This window comes from Lingula anatina, chromosome 5, assembly GCF_051362555.1.
Source record: "Lingula anatina isolate TDL-2025a chromosome 5, LinAna3.0, whole genome shotgun sequence".
NCBI lineage: Eukaryota > Metazoa > Brachiopoda > Lingulata > Lingulida > Lingulidae > Lingula > Lingula anatina.
In genome coordinates, this window is record NC_141771.1 from 12,851,697 (window position 1) to 12,877,157 (window position 25,461).

General features: G+C 37.5%; 3 protein-coding genes and 1 long non-coding RNA gene across 5 annotated transcripts; 1 reads left to right on the forward strand and 3 right to left on the reverse strand.

The window, feature by feature from the left end:
* Window positions 1-2,386: 2,386 nt before the first annotated feature.
* LOC147761660 (uncharacterized) lies at window positions 2,387-4,007 on the reverse strand. Its single transcript, XR_015334846.1, has 3 exons — window positions 3,839-4,007; window positions 2,926-3,004; window positions 2,387-2,542 (listed from the first exon to the last, which is right to left on the reverse strand). It is a non-coding gene; the product is annotated as an uncharacterized LOC147761660 (long non-coding RNA).
* A 274-nt stretch (window positions 4,008-4,281) lies between these two features.
* LOC106165351 (uncharacterized) lies at window positions 4,282-10,496 on the forward strand. Of its 2 annotated transcripts, none has more exons than XM_013543535.2 (3): window positions 4,282-4,490; window positions 8,987-9,089; window positions 9,635-10,496. In XM_013543535.2, the coding sequence occupies exons 2-3, from the start codon at window positions 9,015-9,017 to the stop codon at window positions 10,169-10,171; spliced, it is 612 nt and encodes a 203-aa protein (XP_013398989.1). In that variant the 5' UTR covers window positions 4,282-4,490; window positions 8,987-9,014; the 3' UTR covers window positions 10,172-10,496. The 2 variants fall into 2 exon arrangements, with proteins under 2 accessions (XP_013398989.1, XP_086870365.1); XM_087014239.1 differs by lacking the exon at window positions 4,282-4,490 and adding an exon at window positions 8,202-8,656.
* A 7,910-nt stretch (window positions 10,497-18,406) lies between these two features.
* On the reverse strand, window positions 18,407-21,239 carry LOC106175641 (uncharacterized). Its single transcript, XM_087013459.1, has 2 exons — window positions 18,626-21,239; window positions 18,407-18,459 (listed from the first exon to the last, which is right to left on the reverse strand). Exon 1 carries the CDS (start codon window positions 20,951-20,953, stop codon window positions 18,971-18,973), a length of 1,983 nt encoding a protein of 660 aa, XP_086869585.1. The 5' UTR covers window positions 20,954-21,239; the 3' UTR covers window positions 18,407-18,459; window positions 18,626-18,970.
* A 64-nt stretch (window positions 21,240-21,303) lies between these two features.
* Window positions 21,304-25,233, reverse strand: LOC106172792 (uncharacterized). Its single transcript, XM_087014022.1, has 3 exons — window positions 25,027-25,233; window positions 22,951-24,860; window positions 21,304-22,798 (listed from the first exon to the last, which is right to left on the reverse strand). Exons 2-3 carry the CDS (start codon window positions 24,711-24,713, stop codon window positions 21,304-21,306), a joined length of 3,258 nt encoding a protein of 1,085 aa, XP_086870148.1. The 5' UTR covers window positions 24,714-24,860; window positions 25,027-25,233.
* Window positions 25,234-25,461: the final 228 nt, after the last annotated feature.

The window sequence follows — 25,461 nt, forward strand, 5'->3', positions numbered from 1 at the left end:
AAAAAATTAGTTCAATATTTAAAATGTACGTTAGCTCCCCTTTACCTAAGCAACCTCCGACTGGAATGGTGCTCTTTCATACCAGAGATTTTGTTTGAACCCTTCAGCACTTTAGATAACATTCAATATGCCGAGTTCTTAACCGCATTCAGTTTCTATGATCGTAATATACGGTTAAATATTAGTAAAATTGATGCCAGTGGTGACTTGTACATCCAAAGGAAAGAGGTAATTCATTCATGCAGCGATATTCTACTCGACCTCGAATGGGAGTATTTCTATGAGGTTGATCAGACACGTACTGGACACATAGCCAAGTGACAGGGTGCACATTATTTGATATACCAACCGTAAGAGATGACGAAGCAGCTAATGCCATATAAATATTCAGTAAAGATGAAAGGGACGTGCACACCCAGACTCTGACACGTATTTAAATGCACTGCGATGCTTTTCTATTTCAATGGTGATCTTTTCTACAGTATTTCAACGGGGAACAGGACAATAATAATCACCCAATATTCAGGTAAGGGTATGGTTTTTTAATGCTGATGCCTAGACAGCTTACCTTATTTTGTTCTACTGGGTTATTTGTGTTGATTGTGGTTAAAATAAAATGATAATGCAAGTCTCATGACGCTGGTTGTCATATGTTATAATATTGCAGGTCGTTCATTTACAAAATCAACGTGTTAATAGTCTCATCAACCCCTATACCAGATACAAAAAAGTATTGGCACTTCCAATATATTAATGGAACGAATAAATTAATTAATACAGCAATTTCAGTATAAAACCAAAGTAAAATTTAGAGCTTTAGACATCGGAGAAAAGGCTATAAAACTACATCACGGGTCCGACAGGTCAATCGGTAATTAAGATATATCAAACACTCTAGATATGCCACCTTGCCTGTCAATTTGACTGATGTACCATGGCAAAGGTTATGCTTTTTCATGAAGTCCCCCGTTTATTCTGCAACTCGAAATCTTGCTCAACACCATTAACTGCTACCTGCATCAGATTCTCTCTCCTCTCCATCGAATCCAGCACTGACTTTCGGCTTGCGCGAACTTCGATTAACTTTTGTCAAGAATGGTGATCTGGTTTGTCAGGAGTGGAATTTATATATGAGATAACTTTCTGTGGAATTAAATTATGAATTTTCTACTGTATGTTGAATGATAAAAAAGGTGTTTCTTCTCCATAGCTACCTGAACGTTTAATAAGAAGTGGTTTATGAGTTTTCAATTAAATTAAACATCTCACGTTTGGTCACTGTTTATGATATTTTTTAGGATTATAGTTTCTAACTCGTCATTTCTTTCTGCTTATATAAGAAAGGTTTTAGCAATCTTTTCTGGCAATTAGAAGTGCAACAACGGAAATCTTAGTCCCAGTCTTCTTTATTAGGATTCCCCATAGGGGAATACTATTGTTTTTGGTATTATTATTATTATTATTCTTTCGACGCGTTTTTTTTCGCAAAAAATCTGAAATAATTATCATACGTAGCCCATGGCGAGAATATGCCACAGACCCAGTTTCAGTGACCTTGACCTACTTTTAAAGGTCACAGGGGCTTTTAAAGGCAAAATTTGTAAAATTTGAAATTGCCATTAGGCCTAAAGTATAAGCCTATGGCTAAGGGCCTTATGGCATATGATACTGAGCCAAATCCACAGATAATGACATACTTTTATACAAGTAGGTCAAGGTCAGGGTCGCTCTTGGCCAAACATGCTCAAAAAAGGTTGGTTTCCGAGATCTCCAAAACCGGAAGGCCCAGAGCCCAAATCTTAGTGGCAAATGATGCCCTATATATTTATCTAAGGTTAGCCGTACTTTGGTAGCGACTGCCTAATTATTTTTTTTAATATAAATTTTAAAATATTTATGACATTGCAGAAATCTTAAGTTTGGCAATTTCTCCATGAAACACTGTTTTTTGGTCATAGCATGCTATAGTAAACTACCCCAAACATATACCCAAAGCCCCCAAATCAAATGTAAAATTTGACCTTGACCCTCATTTTCAAGGTCATTCGGCTATTTCATGGAGAAATATTGAAGTGGGCTAAAAGTGATGTTTTGTTGAACCCCCCCCCCCCCCAATTCGCACATGCTCTTTCTGAATGTGGGGTCAAATTTAACCCATGACCTTCACATGACCTTGTAAGAGCCTTTCCACACCTATTTTGCAGGGGAATCCTCCGCCACTGGCTTAAGCCAGTTGCAGTCTAGTTATTATTATTATTATTATTATTATTATTATCATTATTATTATTATTATTATAAAGCTAATTTTTCATTTATTAATTTTAATTAAATTACTCAACAACTTGGATTTTTTTATGGAACACAAAGGAAAAGAAAACCAATAAAATTTAGTTGCTATTGACTTTATGTGTATGCTCCCTGTAAGTATTACAAAATGACAGTGATAATGCCAACGAGAGACTTCCTGGAACTCCTTCAACAGCTAGCTCTGGCACATTTCATGTTTTGAAGCTCGCATATGGGACTGCACGAGCAGTCAAGTCTGAAAAAAAAAACTTTTCAATAGAAATTCGCACACGAGAGAGTGGGAGTAGGCCTACATAATACAATTCAAAATATGGCAGTAAGAATTGCTTGACTTCATATTCCAAAATAAATGATATTCAGAAAGGTAATGTTCAATTCTGGCAGGATTCCAGTGATTTCTATCCAGTCATCTCTTGCTATAAGGCAACTACTTCTGCTAAGGCGACTTCGGCAATATCTTTCACTTTGTCTTGAAATGTGCGTTACATTCGTCAGTAAATCTCCGAATCGTTGTCCATCGGACAGGACTTTATTCTATTTATTTATTTTATCATATTATTATTTTAAGTGGGGTCTAAAGATTATATTGGGGCCCCATTCACAAGAAATGCATCTTACACGCAGGAGCCAGCTCCACATTTGCAGGTGTCACATAGCCCCTTGGTTGATCTTGCGCACATTGGTATAGGATTGCAGGCTGAAATAAGTACACCAAATCGGTAATTCATCGCTTTCATCAGGTGGTGGTTATTGTCAGAGTTTCAGATGTCATTAGACTGCTCTGTTGTTAAGCATACGAAAACCACCCCCAATTGACACTAATTGCTTATGCTTATCGCGCTCAGGATAACCAGTCACGAATTTACCCACATTACAAATATGCAATTTTATTATTATGATTATTATCATTATTATTATTATAATTAATGACATTTCCAACGACACCTGAGAAAATCGAAGGCTTAGGGCCTATAACAGAAGGATATCTGACAAAATGACACTGTGTGCGACATCTGACACTGGTCTGACTCCTGTGGCCATTAAAATTTCGTGCGACCGGAAGATCTTTCAAAATGTGTAAATGTAGTGGTCCGACACGCCCAGTTGATTTTTTTTGTGCTTAAAAACAAACTTTTTTCAACAATTTTCCATAAACATTTTTGAATGCGTCTACATGGGTGAAAGTGTTCCAGAAAGATTCGATAAAATCGACGTTTAATGATTACAAGTATTAATTTGAAATGGGTGTACAATGTCCTGCAAATGTCCTGCTTGGTCGCAATTTTAAATTTGATTTGTACCAGCGATTTTTAAATCGTATCAGGCGACTTTTAGGAAACTGGAAGTCAGAATGGCCAGTAAGCTGAAAGTTTATGGTACAGGCCGACGTGATGTATATTTCCGCCTTAAACAGTGTGTTAAAACTGCTACAACTGCAACTGCTTCAGTAGGAGACTTAAAAGCGCACAATCACCATATATAGGTGTTGTTTAAGTATTGTAAAAGTTTTATTCTGGTATATTTAACATACCTTTCAAGACTCCGTTCCTGCAGCCATAACTGGCATCTGTCACTTTGCCCACTGCTGCGCTGAAGCAAGCAAGAACCAATGCGGTTATCAGCAAACGCTGCATGTCAGGAATATCGTCTTCCAACCAAAAATACTCGAGCGTTGTCTATACTCAGTATGGTTGCACATTGAAGCGAAGCATTATTTAAAGGTGTCAGTCGGCGTGCTCAATTATTTGACAATTGCTGTGCCTTATTAAGACCATTATTGCAATTCCGGCTTGAAATAAAATACTTAATGGAAAATATACATTCATCATTACTTTCATTTCGTGTGCTGATTAGGAACTTGAAAACAAGCTTTTTTGTATTTGGATTGTTCAATAAGGCGCTTGGCGTGAAATTAGAAATAATTTCGACGTTATTGAAGTAAATTTATACTGATAATTCTTCCCACAAGTTGAAGTTATTTTCTGACAATGACTTTTCCAACATGATGCAAATTTGGCATTTATACTTTATTCCGATAGTCTTTCTGAATGTATGCTTTTTTGTGATATGTAAAATAATCAATGGTTTAAAATCAACATAGAAACTGCATATTATCACAGGAGTAAGGACACAGCATGAAGAACACATCCAGTGGCCTGCTGTTGTACTTAAAAAAATTACAGGTTAGTAAATATGTCCATCTTTTTGTCCCTGTCAATGCCAGCGACTACTGGACTATCATATACAACAAAGATGATGCGTTTGGAAACTGAATAATTGACATTTCAATTTTGAGAATTTGTGGGCTGTCCTGGAAATGGATCATTAAGGGATAACCCTGGAATCGAAAATATGCTATCTTTGCACCGTATGGGGATTGCCATCACCTTGTAAATGTTCCAGAAATTTTTACTCTGCGCACAGACGCGTCAGGTGTGTTTTCCAATCCAGAGGACACTGAATAAAAGACCAAAATGTGGCTCTGATTTTTAATACTATAATTACCTTATTCATTAGGTGTACAATCAGAGAAAACAATTGTGAAAAAATCATTCTACAACTTGAACCATAAAACCGGCAATTTGAGTTTTCGGCATGGTCCATAATAGGGCTAATCTGCCCGTGTCACTAATAAAAACCCTGCGAAATATTTTCATGAGGCATGATATTGACAAGAACGGCTTCTGTTCTACATATTCTTTGGCATTATGGCGAGAAATCATTGATTTTCAAATAATAATAATAGTAATAAATAAAATAAAATAAATATAAAAATTACAAAAGATTAATAAATGGTGTATCACGGAAAATCAATCTATACTTTTAATTATTCATTCTATATAATCCGTTTATCACTAGAATTCAAAACTGACTTATTGTGTCTTTAGAGCATGTTCATTTTTTTTTTGACAAAATGCTTATGATCAAAAACTGTTTGGTACAGTATATACATAATTATTTGAATATTTTAAGTATTAGCCCAACAGACGTGAAACATCAGCGATGAAATGTGCCCAGTAGCAAAGTGAAGCTCTTTGTCACTTGACAACCAGTATGAAAATGGAGCTCGGTGTTTACATTGAAATATGCATGTACAACATATAACTAGGTGATGATAGGAGATTTATAAAACGTTGAATATAGGACACTAGTTGTCGAACATATCACCAGGTGAAATAGCAATAGAATATGATTGTATTGAAGAGGGTTATACGCTTATGGAAATATTACTTAATACAATTTGTTAGAACACTGTTGGAGGACTAGGACTGTTTTCTGGTAAGTAACGTTCGCAATGAAACATATGGGTATACAGGTAGGCTGCAAAGAAAGTATCGGCAACTTCACCGATGTGCTTCAAACATCACTTCCAATTTGATAAGCAATTGGTCAACAAAATTTTGATCTTCAGCTGTGATTTTTAGCTGCCGATATTTGGTAAACATTAGTATCAGGTTTCCCCCAATATTTGGCTATTGTTTTAAATAATATGTCTAGGCACGAATGTTTAAAGGTCATCACTGTGAATCATGGGCATTCCCTTAAATGGATTATTGTGAACATGTAGGCTCCTTCTATTTTATACTGGATGATCGAGTGTTGTGTAATTCTATTAATGCCCTTTTTAGAAAACTTGACCTTGTAAGGATGTTCTCTACTAAGTCGATAACTTTGCTGCTGCTGGTGACTATTGAAATTATTGAGTCTTCAGATGGGGTGAAGGTAGGTCCAGAAACAAATGTGTCGTTTTTTGTTTTATTTTATTTATTAAATTTATTTAATTTTTTTTTTATAAAACCAACAACAGAAGTAAGGAACTTGGGTGTTATTTTTAATAACAAATGTGAAATGACATCACACATCAACAAAGTATGTAAAACAGCATATTTTAGTCTCCAACAAATATCCAAGATCTGTCACCTTATTAACACCAAGCAAACTGAATTACTCATCCATGCATTTGTAACTTCTAGACTGGATTATTGCAATAGCCTATTGTTTGGAATACCTAACTATCAAATGGAAAAGTTACAATCAATTCAGAACTCTGCTGCTCGTCTCCTCTGTAAAGCTCAGAAGTCCGAACACATCACACCAATTCTGCGAAACCTCCACTGGCTACCCGTGTCTCAACGAATAGTTTTTAAAATATTACTTTTGACTTTCAAGATTTTTAATGACGACTGTCCATTTTACTTAAACTCTACCATAGAACTTTTAACTCCTATCAGATCACTTCGATCTAGTGGACAACTTCAACTTACGCGAAAAGACACCAAAAAGACTCTTAAAACATATGGACACAGAAGTTTCGAGATTTGTGCACCGATTTTATGGTCTAATTTTATCACAAGATCTAATGTGTCTCTGGATGACTCATATTACTGTTTTAAGAAGAATTTAAAAACTTTTTTATTTAAAGAATACTTTAATTTATAGCATCTTCTTAGTTTTTAAATTTTTTAAGTTTTCTGTTTTAGTTTATACTGGCTTTAATTTATCTGTGGAGTTTTAATTTTTTATGTAAACAGCGCTGAGACGCATGTGTAGCGCGGTTTTAAAGAAGTGTTTTATTATTATTATTATTATTATTAATTTGTTAAAACATTTGCTTGACTAGGATAAGGCTGTGAGAAATGTATAGCACATAATACCAAATGAACACTAATAAGTAAATGGGTAAACATATGAGTTAAGGACAGGGGTGAGCTTTTACTTTTGCAGTAGAATCAATGTACATGTAAAACCAGAATAAATGTTTCAAGCGTAATTTTCAATAAGTAGGAAAATGTGCTGGCAAAAGGCATGAAAAGTCTTTTATTCATTTTTTAGGACCTCAACGGAATCTTTAGTTCGTATTTTATTTTAAAGTTAAAAAAATTTTCCGATATTATCGACGTTGATGAAGATGGTACGGTAACTAAAGAATAATTAATTGATCTAACAGTGAACAGAGCTCAACAAATCCTGCCACCTTGGAGAGTAATGGCAGTGTGTGGCATCTTGTCCAGCGGCTATAAAATCTGGTGGTCAAACAACTATAGCACCTATAAAACATCTATTACCTTTGAAGAAATACTTCGTGCTGTGAAGAAGGAAATTCCTACAACAAAAAAGGCAGAAGTCAAAATTGCTTGTGAGTGGTTTCACACAATCGATCTTGACTGTGATGGCAAATTAACATTAGAAGAGTGTTCCAACTTTCTTGCAATCTTCCGTAATACAGCTGAGGTTCAAGATATATTAGATGCCATAAACCGCAAAAAAGATGGCATCATTGATCGATTTGATTTCGTATATGGATACACGCATTTTTGGTATGACCAACAACCCAGTCCTGCCGCATACATGATTGACGAATTAGATAAAACAAAATGATGTGATTCCACCGTTTCTATTTGGAATGCAATTACTTATGACAAAAAGTTGGAAGAAATTATACGACTTACCAATTAACTTTTTAATTGATACAAATAATAATTAAGCAAAATATTTTCCTCCCGGTTTAAAAGTTACACTGCATTCCCATAGATTTAATATCGATCTATCCCCGTGGGGAGTCTCACTAGATTACTATCAATTTAGCCAGCTTAAATGTCTGTCCCGCCTACTTAAAGCTGTAAAGGGGTAATCAACTTCCGTGCGCGCTCGGCTGACAGCGATTTAGCGTGAACCCCCAGGGAGTTAGACCGATCCAGATGGATCGATCTAAATCTGTAGGAATGCAGTCTCAATTACATGTACTTTCCGTTAATTAAATAATAATCCGTCTTGGCGGATGTCTGCGTTCTCTTACTACTTTGAAAATATTTAAAGGCAGTGTAATCATTTGGGGGGGGGGGGATAAATGACGTGCCATTTAATTAAAAAACCTTTAAATACTTGATCTGCAAAATAGAAGATATGGTTCCAGATCAAGAGACGCTGGAAAGAAAACAGGTAACCACTCCATGAGCAAAGCAGCAAATGGATATATAAACCTCTGTATTGTAAGAAAAATAAAGACCTCTGAATGGATGCTTGAAATTTCAACCCACCATTCTAATGGTATACACACGATGTAACATAATAGCGAAAACATTTGCATGACAGCATAATGACCCTTTTTCTTGGAAGCCCGTATGAATATGTAGTATGTTGCTTACATTTAGTTAAACAAAGCTAGGCTTTGAAAGCATCTGGCGTAATGGGATTGATAATATGAGGAATAGGGGGCATGAGTACGTGACAAAGCAACTTTATCTGGAATACAATTCAATATTATTGCAAATAAAACACTACGCTTCCTTAAAACTCCACGTGTCAGTCAAGGTACAGACATCTCACAGAATTGTACGACAGAAAGCTGGTAAGGCACATACTGTTTAATAACATTTGGGGGTGATATTATGTCAGATTCAGGACTGAACAGTTCCATAATACCCAGGCATAAATTTTTAATACGAGCTACCAATTCTCAGAGTTTAATTGTACAACTAATGTGCTATGAGTTATAATAAGTGTATTCTTTTCCATAACAGTATTATTATTACCTTTAAACGTGTTTAATAGATGTGGTAGATACATCTAGGTGTAAATTGTAAAAAGGAACCAGATCATTTCTTTTAAAGGGGGACTTAAATAAATCATATTTCATACTGGTTGATATATTTTAGTTATGTTGATTCCCTTGTTTTAGAAATCCTGGTAGTTTAGACTTTGAAATAATGTCATCCATTAAGCTGATAAGTCTGCTCCTACTGGTTGCTGTTCAAACTGTCGATTCTTCAAGTTCTGTGAAGGTAGGTCCAGAAAATCGTTTGTTTTTATTGTTCTTTTATTGAAACAAGCTTAGACAGTTGATAGAAAGGCAACACGGTTCTTAAATTGCAGGTAGTTGTGTTGGGATTTTCTGCTAGTCTGAAATCTTTTAGTGTGTTTATTGGATAAGAGAAAATATTTTTCTTGGATGGTGACTTAACGTGTGTGTAAAAAAAACAACAACAAAAAACAAAACAAAACAATTTTGATATTTTCATAAAACCAATATTTTTTCGGCAAAATCAATGACTTTTTTTTAGAAAAATACACCTGATCCAAACAATTACAGCATCTCATATGTTCGTTAATTAAGCCGAAACCAAATCATTTCCCAAATATTTAAACAGGATATATGCAAGAAAATGTCATATTTAAATATATGATAAATAAAATATATCCAGGACTCATTTGAAAACCAATTTTTATATGTCCTTTTAAAAGAGTCTTTCAACTTTCAAAGAGATAAGTTCCTAATTGGAAAGATGGACAAGGATGGGTCATTAAAGATAATTTCTTCATATTTCAGAACACCAAAGGAAAATTTAGTTCCTACTATATCACCAAGTTAAAAGAATTCTTTAATATCTTCGACGTTGATGAAGATGGTGTTGTTACTGAAGAGGAATATGTTGGTTTAACAACGGAACGAGCTCAAAAAGTTCTGCCGTCTTGGAGAGCTATGGCGGTGAATGGTATATTTTCCAATGCCTTTCGGGTCTGGTGGTCAAACAAATACTCCAACTATGAAACAGTCTTCACTTTGCAAGATATGATTCGTGTTCACGAGATAGACATGCCTATTGAGACGAAGGAGGCCGCCGAAATCTCATCTGATTTGTTTGGCACATTTGACATTGACTGTGATGGCAAGTTGACAGTAGATGAGTATTCCAAATTCCTTTTTGTTTATCGCAACGCGGCTGAGATTCAACCAATTTTTGATGCAATTGATCAGAACGCAAATGGCGTCCTTGATGCAGATGAATTTAAAAGTGCACACGATCTCTCTTGGTATCGACAGGAGTTTAGCACCACTGATATAGTTTTCGGTAAGCGGTACTGATGCAGTCGGCAATGGTCTACGAAAAGTCTACGATTTCCCTTTGGCTTTTAGATTCCAGCTGAAGTCTTTTAGAAATCTACTGTCCCTTTGAAATGTTTGAGATGCACATTGATTACAACGAGATTTAAATATGTTATACAGGGATGTTTGCTGACATAGAAAAATTGACATGTTCGCATAGAAATCACGTTGTATTGTTTCTTTAATTTTCAATATTACTCTGAACTGTTTCAGTGAAGTAAATAAAAAATAATATTGTCTTTTCTTTTTGCTGGGTATATATTTGGAATAAAACATCAAATCCTCCTCTTTGATTCTTATCTATTTCAACATGACTAACCAATTAAACGGATGTTTTTAGAATATATTTAACAATGCATGTATCTTATCTATAATAACATTGATACCAGTGGATTAAAGCTGCACGTGAGCTGTATGTGAAAAACAACAGTATGGCAGCTGATTTTATTTAAGATAACCGTTACTGACGAAGTTGGTGATGACAAAGAAGTAATCTGTCCATTAAGTTTTAGCTTTCAGATAACATGTTACTGATTTCCGATGTTGATGTTTGCATCTTTTCGGTGCTTGTAGGCCGTAATCTAAAGCCTGAGAGATTCTTTTAACTCCCACAACAGGCGGCTAGAAGGTTTCTTCAGAACTAATATTATGGAGTATTTTGCCACCGGAATCCTTCCACGAAAGCTGCACAAGAAAACAGTGTTCAATTTCAAACAACCGCGCTAAGTAATGCAAGGATACAGCGCGTAGGGTAAAACTTGGTGGTGCTCAGGACGCATTGTCTAATCATAGGACGCAATTGGGCGTAAATCTGCATATGCATGAATCACACTGTGACCTAATTCAACCCAATGCACAATATTTAATTGCCTTAGTTGTACAATCAGAAAAAAAGTAATTGTGAAAAAATCAATTTTCAAGTTTAATAAAAAAAAAACCAAAAAAACATTGGTTCATGATATGATTTTCTATATCACTCTACGCATTACATTAAAGGTGCCACTTTGTTAGGTTCTCATATATATATATATATATATATATATATCAGATCAGCTGTGTGATATATATATATATATATATTGGTCAATTTGCCTCGAAACAGTGCCACAATAAGGATACAAGAAGTCAAAATTGCATTTGATAGCATTGTTTCACACAGCTGATCTTAAATGGGATGGAAAATTAACATTGTTACTGGGTATTTGTTAGAAAAGTAGGTAAATCTATAGCTGCTTGAAATTCTATTACTCAAATGGTATAAGAATGATGTAACATACTTCATGTAGCAAGGAAATGTGCCTCTTTTTAGGTAGCCCGTATTAACGTGTAGTATGGCGCTTACAGTTGATTACACAATGTTAAGCTTTGAAATCCGCGGGCGAAATGGAATTGATAACATGAGAAATAGGGGGCACGAGTACGTGACAAAGCAAATTTATCTGGAATACATTTCAGTTTTATGGTACTTAAATATACTGCCCTCCTTCAAACACCACGCATCAGTCAAGGTGCAGATTTCTTAGGGAATTGTAGGACAGGGAACTGGTACGGTATGTATACTGTTCAATAACATTATCAGATACTACTATGAAAATGGTACCCCTTGTCTTTTCACTTAGCACTCAGCTCATAGAGGATGAAGCTGAAGTTAAGGGTTGTCATCATAGTAGTGCTGGTTGTTGTAAATGGTAAGTCCGAGCGCCGTATGTGCAGCATCTTAGTTTTTATGTACAGACACAGCATATATGCAACCCTGTAAACACATTTTAAGGAAAACCGTTAGGCCTGTTGTCATGAAACTCACAGGAGTAATCAGCCTTACTAAAACGCAGGTCAAGTTCGGAAATCGGCATGATCAGGCCACTATTTTAGAAGTTATGCTGTTTTTTCATTTTTCAGCATATATGCAACACTGTAAACACATTTTAAGGAAAACCGTTAGGCCTGTTGTCATGAAACTCACAGGAGTAATCAATCTTACTAAAACGCAGGTTGAGTTCGAAAATCAGCATAATCGGGGCATTATTTTAGAAGTTATGCTGTTTTTTCAAATTTCCTCAGATTCAACTCTTAGGCATGTTAACAGTCTCATTATTGAATTAATAAGATACGTAAAAGTGTTTATTTGACATTTCCTGCATCTTTACAACATTGTTAGTTGATTATGTAAAAATGATGGTAAACTTGTTATTGTGTATTGTGTAATAAAGTGTCAAAAATGGAAATAAACTCATATCATTGCCTTTTGTCAAATTCAATCATTCAGTATGTTCAGAATCTCAGAATTGAGGAAATTGGACATTTAACACTGTTTTTTTTGATAATTTTCCCATCTCATCAATTTTCTTAGTTGATCATATAAAATTGCAGTAAACTGTTTATTGTGTTTTATGTTAAAAAAAGTGTTAAAAATGGAAATAAATCCATGTCAGAACAGTGCTGTCTTGTTTACATTTTGGCATTTTCAAGGTGTGACTTTGAATTTCCATTGGCCTGAAGACCTTTGCTGGTCATGTTTTCTGAATGTCCATGTTACTAATATTTTATTATTAAAAATTGATGGTCATTATGCTGTTAAACATTATGTAATGTTGCATCAAATTTTGAAGAAACCCCTATTTTGGGCACTGCTCCCATGATGACCATTTCAGAAAAACCATGTCACTTACTGTTCTCAAACTTACAGGAAAGAAACATGGGACTAAAATACAGCTTCAGTAGGCAATGCAGTCTGTTTGGTAATTCTTTCTGCCAGTTAAACATTTTTATGTCTCCTCCATCTCAGTGTACCACAAACTTTTATAGTCTCATTCATAGCAAGAAAGAAGGTAACAAGGAATATTGTTTGTTCGTGATTTGGCCAAACCAGGCCGCTTTTATTATATAACCCCTCTATCCTAATCGTTTTAACAATAATAACAATGTAGCAAATTGTTGCCTGTATTAAATGTTATGGCCTTAGGGATAAAAATTATATATCAAATATTCAATGAGACTCATCATCCTAAAAATTATGATGCGACGAGTCAGCAAAAGTTATTATTTACCAACAATTTTGCACAAATTTCATTTGTGGGGTTGCAAAGAGGCCATAACCTTGACTGGTGCCCAAATGCACTGGGCAAGGAAAACCCCACAAAGGAGAGAATGAAGTAGTCCAATGCAGTTTGGAGAACAATGAATTTCCACAAAAATAATGGCTATTAGTAAAAAGAAAATGAGTAAGTAAATGAATTATGAAAGCATGCATGCACATACACACACTTTTGATAGTGGGGAAAAAGATAAATAACCCTGTTAAGAAGGCATGCCTATTGACCCGTCACAGTAGGGAAGAAAGTATAAGTAAATAAACAAATATGTCATAAAAGCATGCCAATCAACCCGACGTAGTGGGGAGGATAATATAAATAAATAAATAAATAAATAAATAAATAAATAAATAAATAAATAAATAAATATGTCATAAAAGCATGCCACTCAACCCGACGTAGCGGGGAGGATAGTAAATAATTGTCATAAAAGCATGCCGCTCAACCCGACGTAGCGGGGAGGATAATATAAATAAATAAATATGTCATAAAAGCATGCCACACAACCCGACGTAGCAGGGAGTATAACATAATTAAATTAATAAAAAAAAGTAAATAAAAAAAATTATGTCATAAAAGCATGCCACACAACCCGACGTAGCGGGGAGGATAGTAAATAAATGTCATAAAAGCATGCCACTCAACCCGACGTAGCGGGGAGGATATTATAAATAAATAAATATGTCATAAAAGCATGCCACTCAACCCGACGTAGCGGGGAGGATAATATAAATAAATAAATAAACATGTCATAAAAGCATGCCACTCAACCCGATGTAGCGGGTGAGGAAAATATAAATAAATAAACAAGTATGTGCTAAAAGCATGCTGCTCTACCCAACATACTGATGAGGAACGCATAAATAAATAAATAAAGAACTATGTTGGAAAAGCATGCTGTTAGTCCCGATGCAGTGGGAAGTAAAATATAAATAAATAAACTGCCTGTGGCATAGAAAGATGCCAGAAAAAATAAGATGAAATGACATTAATGCTGTATGAGAAAAATAAATAAATAAATAAATAAATAAATGAAATGGAGAGGTCTGAAACTGTGCAGCATGCATGGTGTATAAGGGGCCTGAAGAGGCCTTAATCTTGGTAGGAAACAAATTGGCTCTAAAAGGGGAGAACTGGTAAAGGAAATGTAGCTTGACCTTGAGAAGGACATAATTTGGTAACGAAACGAATGTATGTAAGGCTCTGTAAAGGCCGAAATCTACTAAAGAAGCTGGTTTAGAAACGAATGTGCAAGATGCCCTGAAAAATTTGTAAACTGGTAAAAAAAAGGTGAACATTGGCCCTGCAAAGGACAGAATCTGGTTAAGAAACGAATGTGCCCTGAAAAGGACAGAATCTGGTGAAGAAACGAATGTGCCCTGAAAAGGGCAGAATCTGGTTAAGAAGGAAGTGTACCATAGCCTTGAAAAGGTCAGAGAATGGTAAAGAACACAACATACATAGACCCTGAAAAGATCAGAAACAGGTAAAGAAAGGTGAACCTTGGTCCTGAAAAGGACAGAATCTGGTTAAAAAACGAATTTTCCCTGAAAAGGACAAGATCTGATTAAGAAGGAAGAGTACCATAGCCTTGAAAAGGTGAGAAACTGGTAAAGAACACAACAATACATAGACCCTGAAAAGGTCAAAAACTAGTAACTAATGTGAACCTTGGTCCTGAAAAGGACAGAATCTGGTTAATAACGAATGTGCCCTGAAAAGGACAGAATCTGGTTAAGAAGCGAATGTGCCCTGCAAAGGACAAGATCCGATTAAGAAGGAAGTGTACCGTAGGATTGAAAAGGTCAGAAACTGGTAAAGAACACAACATACATAGACCCTGAAAAGATCAGGAACTGGTAAAGAAAGGTGAACATTGGTCCTGAAAAGGACAGAATCTGGTTAAAAAAACAAATGTGCCCTGAAAAGGAGAGAATCTGATTAGGAAGGAAATGTACCATAACCTTGAAAAGGTCAGAAATTGGTTAAGGACACAACAAACATAGACCCTGAAAAGGTCAGAAACTGGTAGAGAACACAACGTACATAAACCCTAAAAAGGTCAGAAACTGGTAAAGAAAGGTGTACCTTGGTCCTGAAAAGGACAGAATCTCGTTAAAAAACCAATGTGCACAAGGCTCTGAAAAGAAGTACGTGTACCTTGGCCTAGAAAAGGTCGGGATCCGGATAAGAGAGCAAATGTGTATGAGGCCCTGAAAAGGACAGAATTTGTTTAACAAACTAAAGTGCACAAGGCCCTGAAAAAGGCCGGATTCTGATTATGAAGGAAGTTTATCTTGATCCTGAAAAGGTCAGAAACTGGTTAAGAAAGCAACGTGGATGAGGCCCTAAAAAGGTCAGAAACTGACCTAGAAAGGAAGTGTACCTTGGCCCTGAAAAGGTCGTGATCCAGTTAAGTGACCAATTTACATGAGGCCCTGAAAAGGTCAGAGTCTGATTAAGAAAAGTGAAAGGGGGCGGGGTTTAGTTCAACTTACTGAGAGAAATTCTTTCTGATGGGTCCATGCTTATTAGGCTTAAGTTTGTATTGCCCCATGTCCGAAAGGTGTGCTCCAACCCGAGTGGCATTCAGCAAACAAAGTGAAAACTTATATTATTATTACTATTATTATTATTATTGTTATTATTATTATTATTATTATTATTATAAGAACCAAACCCTCGATGATTGAGGAAACTAGTGAATGGAATGTCCTCTTAAGATGCTTGCCTGGTTGCCAGGGTGTACATCTGGAATTATGTCAGACTCCTGTCTTTGTTCTTAAGACTGTATGTTATCATGGGGTACACTTTACATGAAGGTTTGAATCATGGTCTTATTTACTACCGAGGAGGCTAAATTTCCAAGATGAAGCCGTTTATTTTGTTTTTGGAAGATTTCTTTATTTACACTCAAATATATGGCTAGTTGTCATGTTAGCCTCTAAAATAACCGATGCCCAAGATAATTATTAAATTGACGTATATTATAAAATGCGTTCTTCTATTTCAACCACTGGTCCTAAAAACATTAGGATTTCAAAAGCATGTCTAAGCTAGTGTGCATTTTTGAAGCTCAGATATATATATATATTATATAAATTTTATGTTTTAGCTTGTTGTGAGTTCAGATGTATTACTTAATAGTCGCCACTGAATTTGAATGATTAAAGTAATTCAGTCTATTTCGCCAGTAACTCGTAATTCCAGTGTATTTGTTCATCTTTATAGCTCGTATTTATCTTTAGAGAACTACTACTGGGCAGCTGTCAGCCTTTATCACTATCATAACAGGTGGCCAGGATGTATTAGCTATGGTGAGGGCATAATTACCCGTCAGCAGTAGGGTCAGGGATTGTAAGCCTCTATCAACTGCTTAATTAAGGGACCAGCCTCAGTTAATAGGCCATAGAAGGGTCGTAAAGCTAGGTTGTAATTTTAATTTAAATCAGAGAACAGGAGACTTTTCATGGAGCCTTGTGACTTGAAAATGGGTCAGGAATACATGTTTTTACGATTAACTAGGGTGGGAAAGTTGTGCAATATCCCACTGAAAGCTGAAACAGAGAAGTCCTAAGAAAATGGACAGAGGTTATTGAATATGATAAAAATGAAGGCACTGTGCTTCAATAAGTAGTTAAATCTTCCATATCTGGGGGACTTGTAATACCCATGCAAAATTATCCTGCTTACTGAAAAGTGAAAAGCTAATAACTACTTACTTTTCTGACTTAATTAAGATGCTCTATCAGTGGTAATGCCCTAAGTAAGTGAACCCAAGTAGTAGATATGTGTGAAGGGGAGGGGGGGGGGGTGATATAAGACCACAAATTTTCTTCAGAAGACTTAAAGAAAGAGCTATAAATGTGAAACTCAATGATAAGTAAACAGTAGGTGTAAATGGTAACTTCAGTGCTAACAAAAAAGAATAGTTGATGAGGAAAGGAGGGTTGATTTTTGGATTGAGCTGGATTATAATGATGTGCACTTCAGTCTGAGCAAGATACCCTACCTTGCTAAGGTATCTACCCTGAACAGTGAAACGTCTGACGAGGAATATTATAGAAGTGGGAAACTAAAAGTAGGTAACTGAATCGGCATAACATGTGCCCATGCGATATCCATTAAATATCGGGACATTGCGTCCGCCTATGTCATCAGGTGCCTGGAGAATCTACACGCAAGGACCCTTAATTTCTTTGTGCAGTCCCAGTGACCGCTATCGGAGCAAACAAGCGACTCCTGGATAAAGAACATATTGTCAACTGCAACTGCTAAATAGCTAGAGAAACTAAAACTTACCGCATTCATGTAACAGTCAGCAATTTGTACTGTTGATCCTTGCTTGAAGTTGTGCAGAATCTGTCACTGTACGCTTCAACAGATCGAGTGAACTGCTGGAAAGTTCTCATAGAGGTAAAATGAAATTTTTTGAACTGAAGATTTCAGTTGCAGATTTGAGATAACTTGTAGCTTAATTGTATCATGCTCGTGAACAGAATGAATCAAGCAAAATGAGGCCAGGCAGTGATGCCCCATGGTATAAGTAGCAACATGTGCCTCTAAGGAGATTACCCCTCTAGGGCACAATGGGGGATACCAGCCCGCTTGGCACCAGGTGTCGCTAGTGTGAATTCAGTCCTTCCACAGTCGCCATTTTGGAAATAACATGTGTTGGACTGTGGCACTGGCCTGAATAAACTTGCCTCAGTATTGTTGTGTACCTGAATGTTAAAGTCGGCAAGGTGGGCATAATTTTCCTGAGGATTCAGGGCTTCGTTTGAAGTGAAGGGTTGCCCATGTCAACACACCTTGCATGTTAAAGGGACAGTTACAACATGACCCAGGCACAGTAATTAGGCCCCTAAAGATAGACGAGTTGCCTCAAAAAGAATACACGGAAAAAGGTTAATTGATCTTGGCAAAACTTATAAAGTTTTGGAAAGAGAGCTCCATAGCAAGAAAGTACCCCTAGGAAGTATGATTTATCAAAGTGCGTTTTCTTATGTCCGCAACTTCAGAAGAGTTGTCAGTAAATATACATAAGTGCCGGTAGCCTACTACCCGTATATATAGCACGCAAGGACTATATAGGTGTATTAAAAGTCAAAGAAAAGGCATGTGTTTTTCACTGGATCTTGGTTTATTCACATGGATTCACAAGACACGTAAAAACTAAAAAAGAAGAAAAGAAAAAGAAAATTACAACAATGTACTTACTAACGGTTATTTACGTGTTCAAATTTACTTACTCAAAAATTTATACATTTCAATAATCACCAATAATAAATAACTAATCATCAATAATCAATAATAATCAATAAACAGTATTAAAACTCACCATTTCTGCCATTCCTTTAAACTATAAATTTCAAGTAGAAATAACAGATTCAAAAGTAAGAGTACTATGTGTTCCTCCTACGGAGACACTGTGATGAATGAAATAAAGTGCAAAACTCATGGGGCACCACCCCGAATGAAAAGTTGTCATTTATGCAAATAAATGCATTAGATGAGCTGGACACCAGGCTCCTCAATCACAACAAAAGTAAACTAAACCTTACATACCGGCCACCGAAAGGCGATTTAATCAAGATTCAAAATAGCCTTTCTAATCAAATATAAACACTATTTAACTAACTCAAATATGTCCTATAAAGTCACTGTCACTTAAATGCATTGCACATTAAACAAAATTTCCTTCCAATAAACACAGTTTTCGCACATCACGGCGAAAGCGTCCCTTGGCCGTCTTAACAATCACCTGGCGCACATGTCCGTATTTATCAGGAAAAGTTTCCTCTATCAGTCCTTTAGGCCACTGGCCGCGAAAGGCATTTTCATCAATAAGTAAAACAAAGTCACCTTTTTCAAAGTTCTTTGCTGGTCGGAGCCATTTCTGACGCTCCTGAAGTACAGGCAAGTATTCTTTAATCCATCGCTGCCAGAATTGGTCTGCAATTAACTGCGCGTGTTTCCACTGTTCATTATATTGATCACGTTCTGTGAAATTGTCAGCGGGCAAACAGGGATTCGAACGCAGCAACAGTAGTTGATTTGGTGACAGGGTTTCTAGTTCGTAATAATGGTCTGCTTTGCGGATCAACGGACGATCATTCATGATTTTCTCAACTTCAGCAAGTACAGTAAGTAATGTCTCGTCATCTACCAATCTATTTCCCAAAATCGAACGCATGATTTTCCGCACTGATCTGATTAAACGCTCCCATACGCCACCTGCGTGGCTTGCATTTGGAGGATTGAAATACCACTGAATGTTGCGTCGTAACAGATAATCACTGATTTTTTCTTGATTCCACTGCTGTAAAATGCGTTTTAGATCTGTTTCAGCACCTCTGAAATTAGTCCCGTTGTCACTGAAAATTTCACACGGCGGTCCTCGCCGACTAATGAAACGCAAAACTGCTTGAATGAATGAGTCTGATGACAGATTATATGATATCTCCAAATGAACTGCTCTAGTCGCCATGCACGTAAAAATGCAACCATAACGCTTATTTGTTCGTCTTCCGCATTTCACTAACAGTGGTCCAAAGTAGTCGACACCTACTGAATGAAATGGTGGCTTCCCTGGTGTCACACGACTTCTTGGAAGTGGGGCCATAACTTGACTGCTGGGAACTGCATTCCATCTGCGGCACACCATGCACTTGCGAATGACTTTTTTCACTGTTGACAATCCACGCGTTATCCAAAATTCTTGACGTATCACAGATAACACGTGATATGCTCCCACATGTCCTTCCTTAATGTGATAGTGTCGCACAATGATTTCAGTAACGTGATGATCATGTGGAAGAATTTTCGGGTGTTTCTGTGAGGTAGATATCGCTGCATTCTGGAGACGTCCTCCTACACACAGAATCCCATCAATTTTGATCGGAGATAGCTTGCGCAATGGGCTCACGTATCCCTTGGAATCGGGTTTTTTGGTCATTGCAGATGATACAACGTTGTACTCTTTGTGAAATGATTTTGCTTGTACATACATCACAATGGCATCAGTAGCAAGCGCGATTTCCTGTACTGTTAATGGTCCATTGTTTCTATCTACTGTCAATTGTCTCACGCGGGACAGTAAGTAGCGTTTGAAACGCAAAATCCAGGCAACTGATTTCTGTAAAGTATACCACGATGAGAAATGATGCAACAATCGCTCTACACCGTCCAATACTTCCGACGACGTAGTGACATGTACATGAGCTGATTTACGTTTCACTTTTCTATCATTTTCTGGAATTTCATGTAGATGATCTGGTTGTTTCGGCCAGTGTATCTCGGGCTGGTACAAGAAAGCTGGGCCATGTAACCAACGCTGTATGTCATCACCGTTATCACTTCTGAGCTGTATTCCTCTGGAAGCGTAATCTGCCGGGTTCTGATCTGAATCAACATGATACCACTGCGACGGGGATGAAACATCATGTATCATTTGTAAACGATTGGCAACAAAAACTTGGAATCTGGTCGCGGAATTCCGAATGTACTGGAGCACAATCGTAGAATCTGTCCAGAAAACAACACGATGAATGGGCAGTTGTAGCTCCTCCATCATTTGTTTGTGAACTTTCGCAGACAATGTAGCAGCTGTCAGCTCCATTCGTGGAACAGTCACTGATTTCAGAGGCGCTACACGTGATTTTCCCATGACAATGTTGCAAGATACTTGCTGGTTAATATCAACAAATCGCAAGTAGGAAACAATGCCGTAGCCGGATAAAGAGGCATCTGAAAAATGGTGAAGTTCAATGGACTGAATATCTGCTAATTGAGGTGATTTGTAGCATCTTGGTACTTCAATTGTTTGTAAATTGTCCAATCCTTCTCTCCACTGTGTCCATGCATTAAGATGCTCTGCAGGTAAGTCACTGTCCCATGCAATGCCTTCCCGACACAATTCTTGGAGTATCTGTTTAGGTTTGAGAATAAGTGGCGCTGCAAAACCCAGTGGATCATATATCGATGCAATAAATGACAAAATACCTCTGCGAGTATTCTTTATATCTCTCTCACGGACGCAGTATCCTTTTCTATGTTCCACTGTACGCCTAACGCATGTTCTATCGGCTGTTTGTCAAAGTTTACATTTCTGACCGACGGTGCTTGCTCCGCTGTGGGCACACTGGATAGAACTTCCTCCTGGTTCGATATCCACTTGGTCAGATGAAATCCACCTTTCTGCAGTAATGAGGTGAGTTGAGTGATCATCCTCTTAGCTTCATCGACAGTCTCTACAGAATTTAAGCAATCGTCAACATAGAAGTTTCTGTAGACAGTTTCAACGGTCTGGAAATCAAAGTCCTTTCCATGATCTTCTGCATTTTTGAGGAGAGCGTAGACTGTACAACTTGCAGAGGAAGTAGCACCAAACACGTGGACTAACATTTGGTATTCTTCTGGTTGTTTGCTGAGATCTCCTGCCGGCCACCATAAGAATCGTAAGGCGTCACGATCATCAGGGTGCACTCTCACTTGATGATACATTTGCTCAATATCAGCAACAATAGCTATCTTCTCCTGGCGGAATCTAAGGAGAACTCCAATGAGTGAATTGGTTAAATCCGGACCCTGTAACAAGGAATCATTCAGCGAAACGCCTGCATATTTCGCTGCACAATCGAAGACAACTCTAATTTTGGACTTCTTTGAATTGATCACAGGGTGATGAGGTAAGTACCAAACAGAATTGCTGTTATTATGCATATTTCTGTGGTCAATCTTCTGAGCGTGTCCTTTATCAATATACTCCTGAACAGCTTGAGTATACTTCTCTCGTAGTTTTTCGTCACGCTGTAAACGTCTTTTGAGCAGATTCAAGCGCTTTTCAGCTGCTGGCTTGTTATTGGGTAAGAGCTCGTCTGACTTCCAAGGAAGTGAAACTTGGTAATGTCCGTCAATAAATACTACGGACTCATCCATGATCCTCTTCGCTTTCTTATCTTCTAACGACATACATTGGCTGCTGCTAACTGAAGACTCACTGAATTCACTGTTGTAAATCTTGCTTAGCTGGGTAGAAATGGAATCGCAGCCTCTCAGAGAATTGTCACATCCGAGTACCTGGTCTGCATGAATGAAATTAACCGTGACGTCACCATCATTTGGTCTTTTCATGGGACCTAATATAGTCCATCCTAAAATCGTTCGGATCGCGTACGGTTGTTTCTTATCGCCTCGTCTCTCTTCTATGCGCCAATGAGCTTCAGGGTGATCATTACCGATGAGAATGGTAACTGTTTTGTCATCTAGCTCTGGCAGTTGGACATCTTTCAAATGGCTCCACTCTGAAATGTCGGAGTTATTTGGAATGTTCTTTTCACAGATCGGTAGTCTGTCGGTCGTCCAAACTTGATCTAGAATCAATCCTTGTTGGCTATTGATAGCTTTCACTTCTAGCTGTACTTCTTGTCCTTGGTTTACGCAACTTTCATCGTTAACTGTACTGACACTGTACTGGATAGGTTTCCCACTGGCACCTAACTTTTCAGCTAAACTGTGTAAACATAAACTGTGATCAGATCCATTATCTAAAAATGCATAAGTTTCAATAATCGGTCCACCATTGCCGCCGCTCACGGTCACTGGGACAATCTGTAGACTGATTCTTCTTCCTGTCGCTACCGCAGCACTCTGGACTGCAACTACGGGGTCAGTAACAACAGACGTAGCGTTGGCACCAGGCTCACGTTGCAGTGCGGGGCTGTTGGCAGATACACAGGGTGGGTGTAGTAACGCGTGATGTCGCTTGCCACATCCAGGGACTTGACACAATTGTTTCCATTGACACGTTCTCGCCGTGTGTGGAGGGTTGGACTAAGACAATTGAAACACAGTTTGTTTTCCGACACAAAATTTCTCCTATTGCTGTAATTCATTCTAGCAAATTTGAAACATTGCTTTATAGTATGATTTCCAGAACAAAACACACACGGGTCTCTCTGGACTGACGATGGCTGGTACTTGTTGGAGTTACTGTTGCTTTTCTCGGCAGGGTGAACGTTAGTGGCTAGGGTAGTGGTCTTATAGGACGGGTTGTGACAACTGACCTTTGACTTAGGTTTCACATCCGGCTTGGATCCTACCAATTGTCCGAACCTTGTGTTGGCAATCTGTACCATTTCCTCCAGGTAATCTGCGAGATCCTTGAACTTGACCTCAATCCACTGATTCAACAATTTTCCGGAACGTTTGGCCCATCCAGCTTGGAGATATTGCGGTAATCGCCGGACCACTTTTTCCAGAGTATCCATAGAATTCAAATCTTCATAGTATCCCATCTTGGATGCTGTCATTTGGCACGTGGTCATGTCTCTTGAAAGCTTGGAGAGTCGTGTAACGTCTGACGCTTTAATGGGAGGACCTGTTACTATTTTCTCCAACATAGCTTTTATGATGATGTGTTTTTGTCCGAAATGGGTCTGTAATATGTTTCTAGCCTGGAAATAACCTTCCTCTGGTTCAAGTATGACACAGCTTTTTATGGCTTCTTTGGCTTCACCTGTGCAGTACTGTATGAGATATGACAGTTTACTTCTAAAGTCTGGTACTCTTTGTTCTATATTAGTCTCAAAGTTTCTTATGAAAGTCGGGTATGATACGGGATCACCATTGAAATACAAGTACTCACGTTTGGGCATTTCTTGGTTCAGCGTGATTTCTTGTAAAGTTCGTTGTTGTTGTTGAAGTAAGTGTGCTACTTGGTCATTCATGGTAAGCTGACGTTGTTGCTCTATGGTAGACGTACCTATTGACTGCGCTGTCATTGGTGTATATTCTGTTGCATGGGGGTTAAATGTCATCGCTGGATCTGTATGGGATGGCACAATGTACGGTTGCTGTAGCTGTGACGGTTGTGACGACTGGGCTGCCGTAGGGAACTGCTGTGGTTGATTTGTCCTTGACATCGGTTTCGGTTGAGTGGGCTCCGTCTCATATGACACTCCTAATTGCTGAAGCTGTTGCGTGGAATGCGGGTGATGTGCATTCATGCGTGACCGCTGTTGCTCACTCTGCTGTTGCTGTTGTGCACTGACATGTTGATGAGAAACATGATCGGAATTTGTCAGATTATGTGCATCAATAGTATCAACGTTACCTTCTTCCATGGAATTAAAGTAGCGATCAATCGTGAAGTTGTGTTCCGATAAAGATGCGTCTTCCTGAATTTCAGCCTCAATTTCCCGCCGTCTCACCTGGGCTCGTAGGGAAAGCATTCTCATTTCGTCTTTTAGCTCTTGCTCGCGATACCGACGCCTTAGTGCGGTTTCCGCTTCTTCGAATTCCAACTGAGCATTAGCCATAGCGAGTGCGGCTTTTGTCCTTTGGGATTCCGATGCCGAACGCAAACTGTTGGTTCTGAATCGTCTATGAGATAGTCCGAAATCTTGTAAGCTGCCGTGGTAGGCCATGATGGAAATTTCCGTGGGATGATTGAGAAATGTTTTTACTTTATATAGCACGCAAGGACTATATAGGTGTATTAAAAGTCAAAGAAAAGGCATGTGTTTTTCACTGGATCTTGGTTTATTCACATGGATTCACAAGACACGTAAAAACTAAAAAAGAAGAAAAGAAAAAGAAAATTACAACAATGTACTTACTAACGGTTATTTACGTGTTCAAATTTACTTACTCAAAAATTTATACATTTCAATAATCACCAATAATAAATAACTAATCATCAATAATCAATAATAATCAATAAACAGTATTAAAACTCACCATTTCTGCCATTCCTTTAAACTATAAATTTCAAGTAGAAATAACAGATTCAAAAGTAAGAGTACTATGTGTTCCTCCTACGGAGACACTGTGATGAATGAAATAAAGTGCAAAACTCATGGGGCACCACCCCGAATGAAAAGTTGTCATTTATGCAAATAAATGCATTAGATGAGCTGGACACCAGGCTCCTCAATCACAACAAAAGTAAACTAAACCTTACACCGTATAAGGCTGTGTTATTAAGTAATATCCTTTTTTATTGATGTATTGAGCATGACCGGTAATGTTAATTAAATAATTAGTTTTATTTAAAATAATAATTCAGTACATCGTAAGAATCATAAAACTAGGTATAGTTAGATAATTTATTTGTACATGTATAGATGCAATTTCTCAGCCAATGGAATAATGCAGGTTTGGAAATCTTTTTGT

What these genes read in the sequence shown, in the direction of transcription:
- LOC106172792 (XM_087014022.1), bottom strand. Translation starts at nt 24,713, where the DNA reads ATGGCCTACCACGGCAGCTTACAAGATTTCGGACTATCTCATAGACGA. An exon ending in CGTCTGTTGTTACTGACCCC is followed by an intron (nt 22,799 to 22,950) that starts GTAGTTGCAGTC and finishes ATGTTTACACAG; the next exon opens with TTTAGCTGAAAAGTTAGGTG.
- LOC106165351 (XM_013543535.2), top strand. Translation starts at nt 9,015, where the DNA reads ATGTCATCCATTAAGCTGATAAGTCTGCTCCTACTGGTTGCTGTTCAA. An exon ending in ATTCTTCAAGTTCTGTGAAG is followed by an intron (nt 9,090 to 9,634) that starts GTAGGTCCAGAA and finishes TTCATATTTCAG; the next exon opens with AACACCAAAGGAAAATTTAG.
- LOC106175641 (XM_087013459.1), bottom strand. Translation starts at nt 20,953, where the DNA reads ATGGGAAAATCACGTGTAGCGCCTCTGAAATCAGTGACTGTTCCACGA.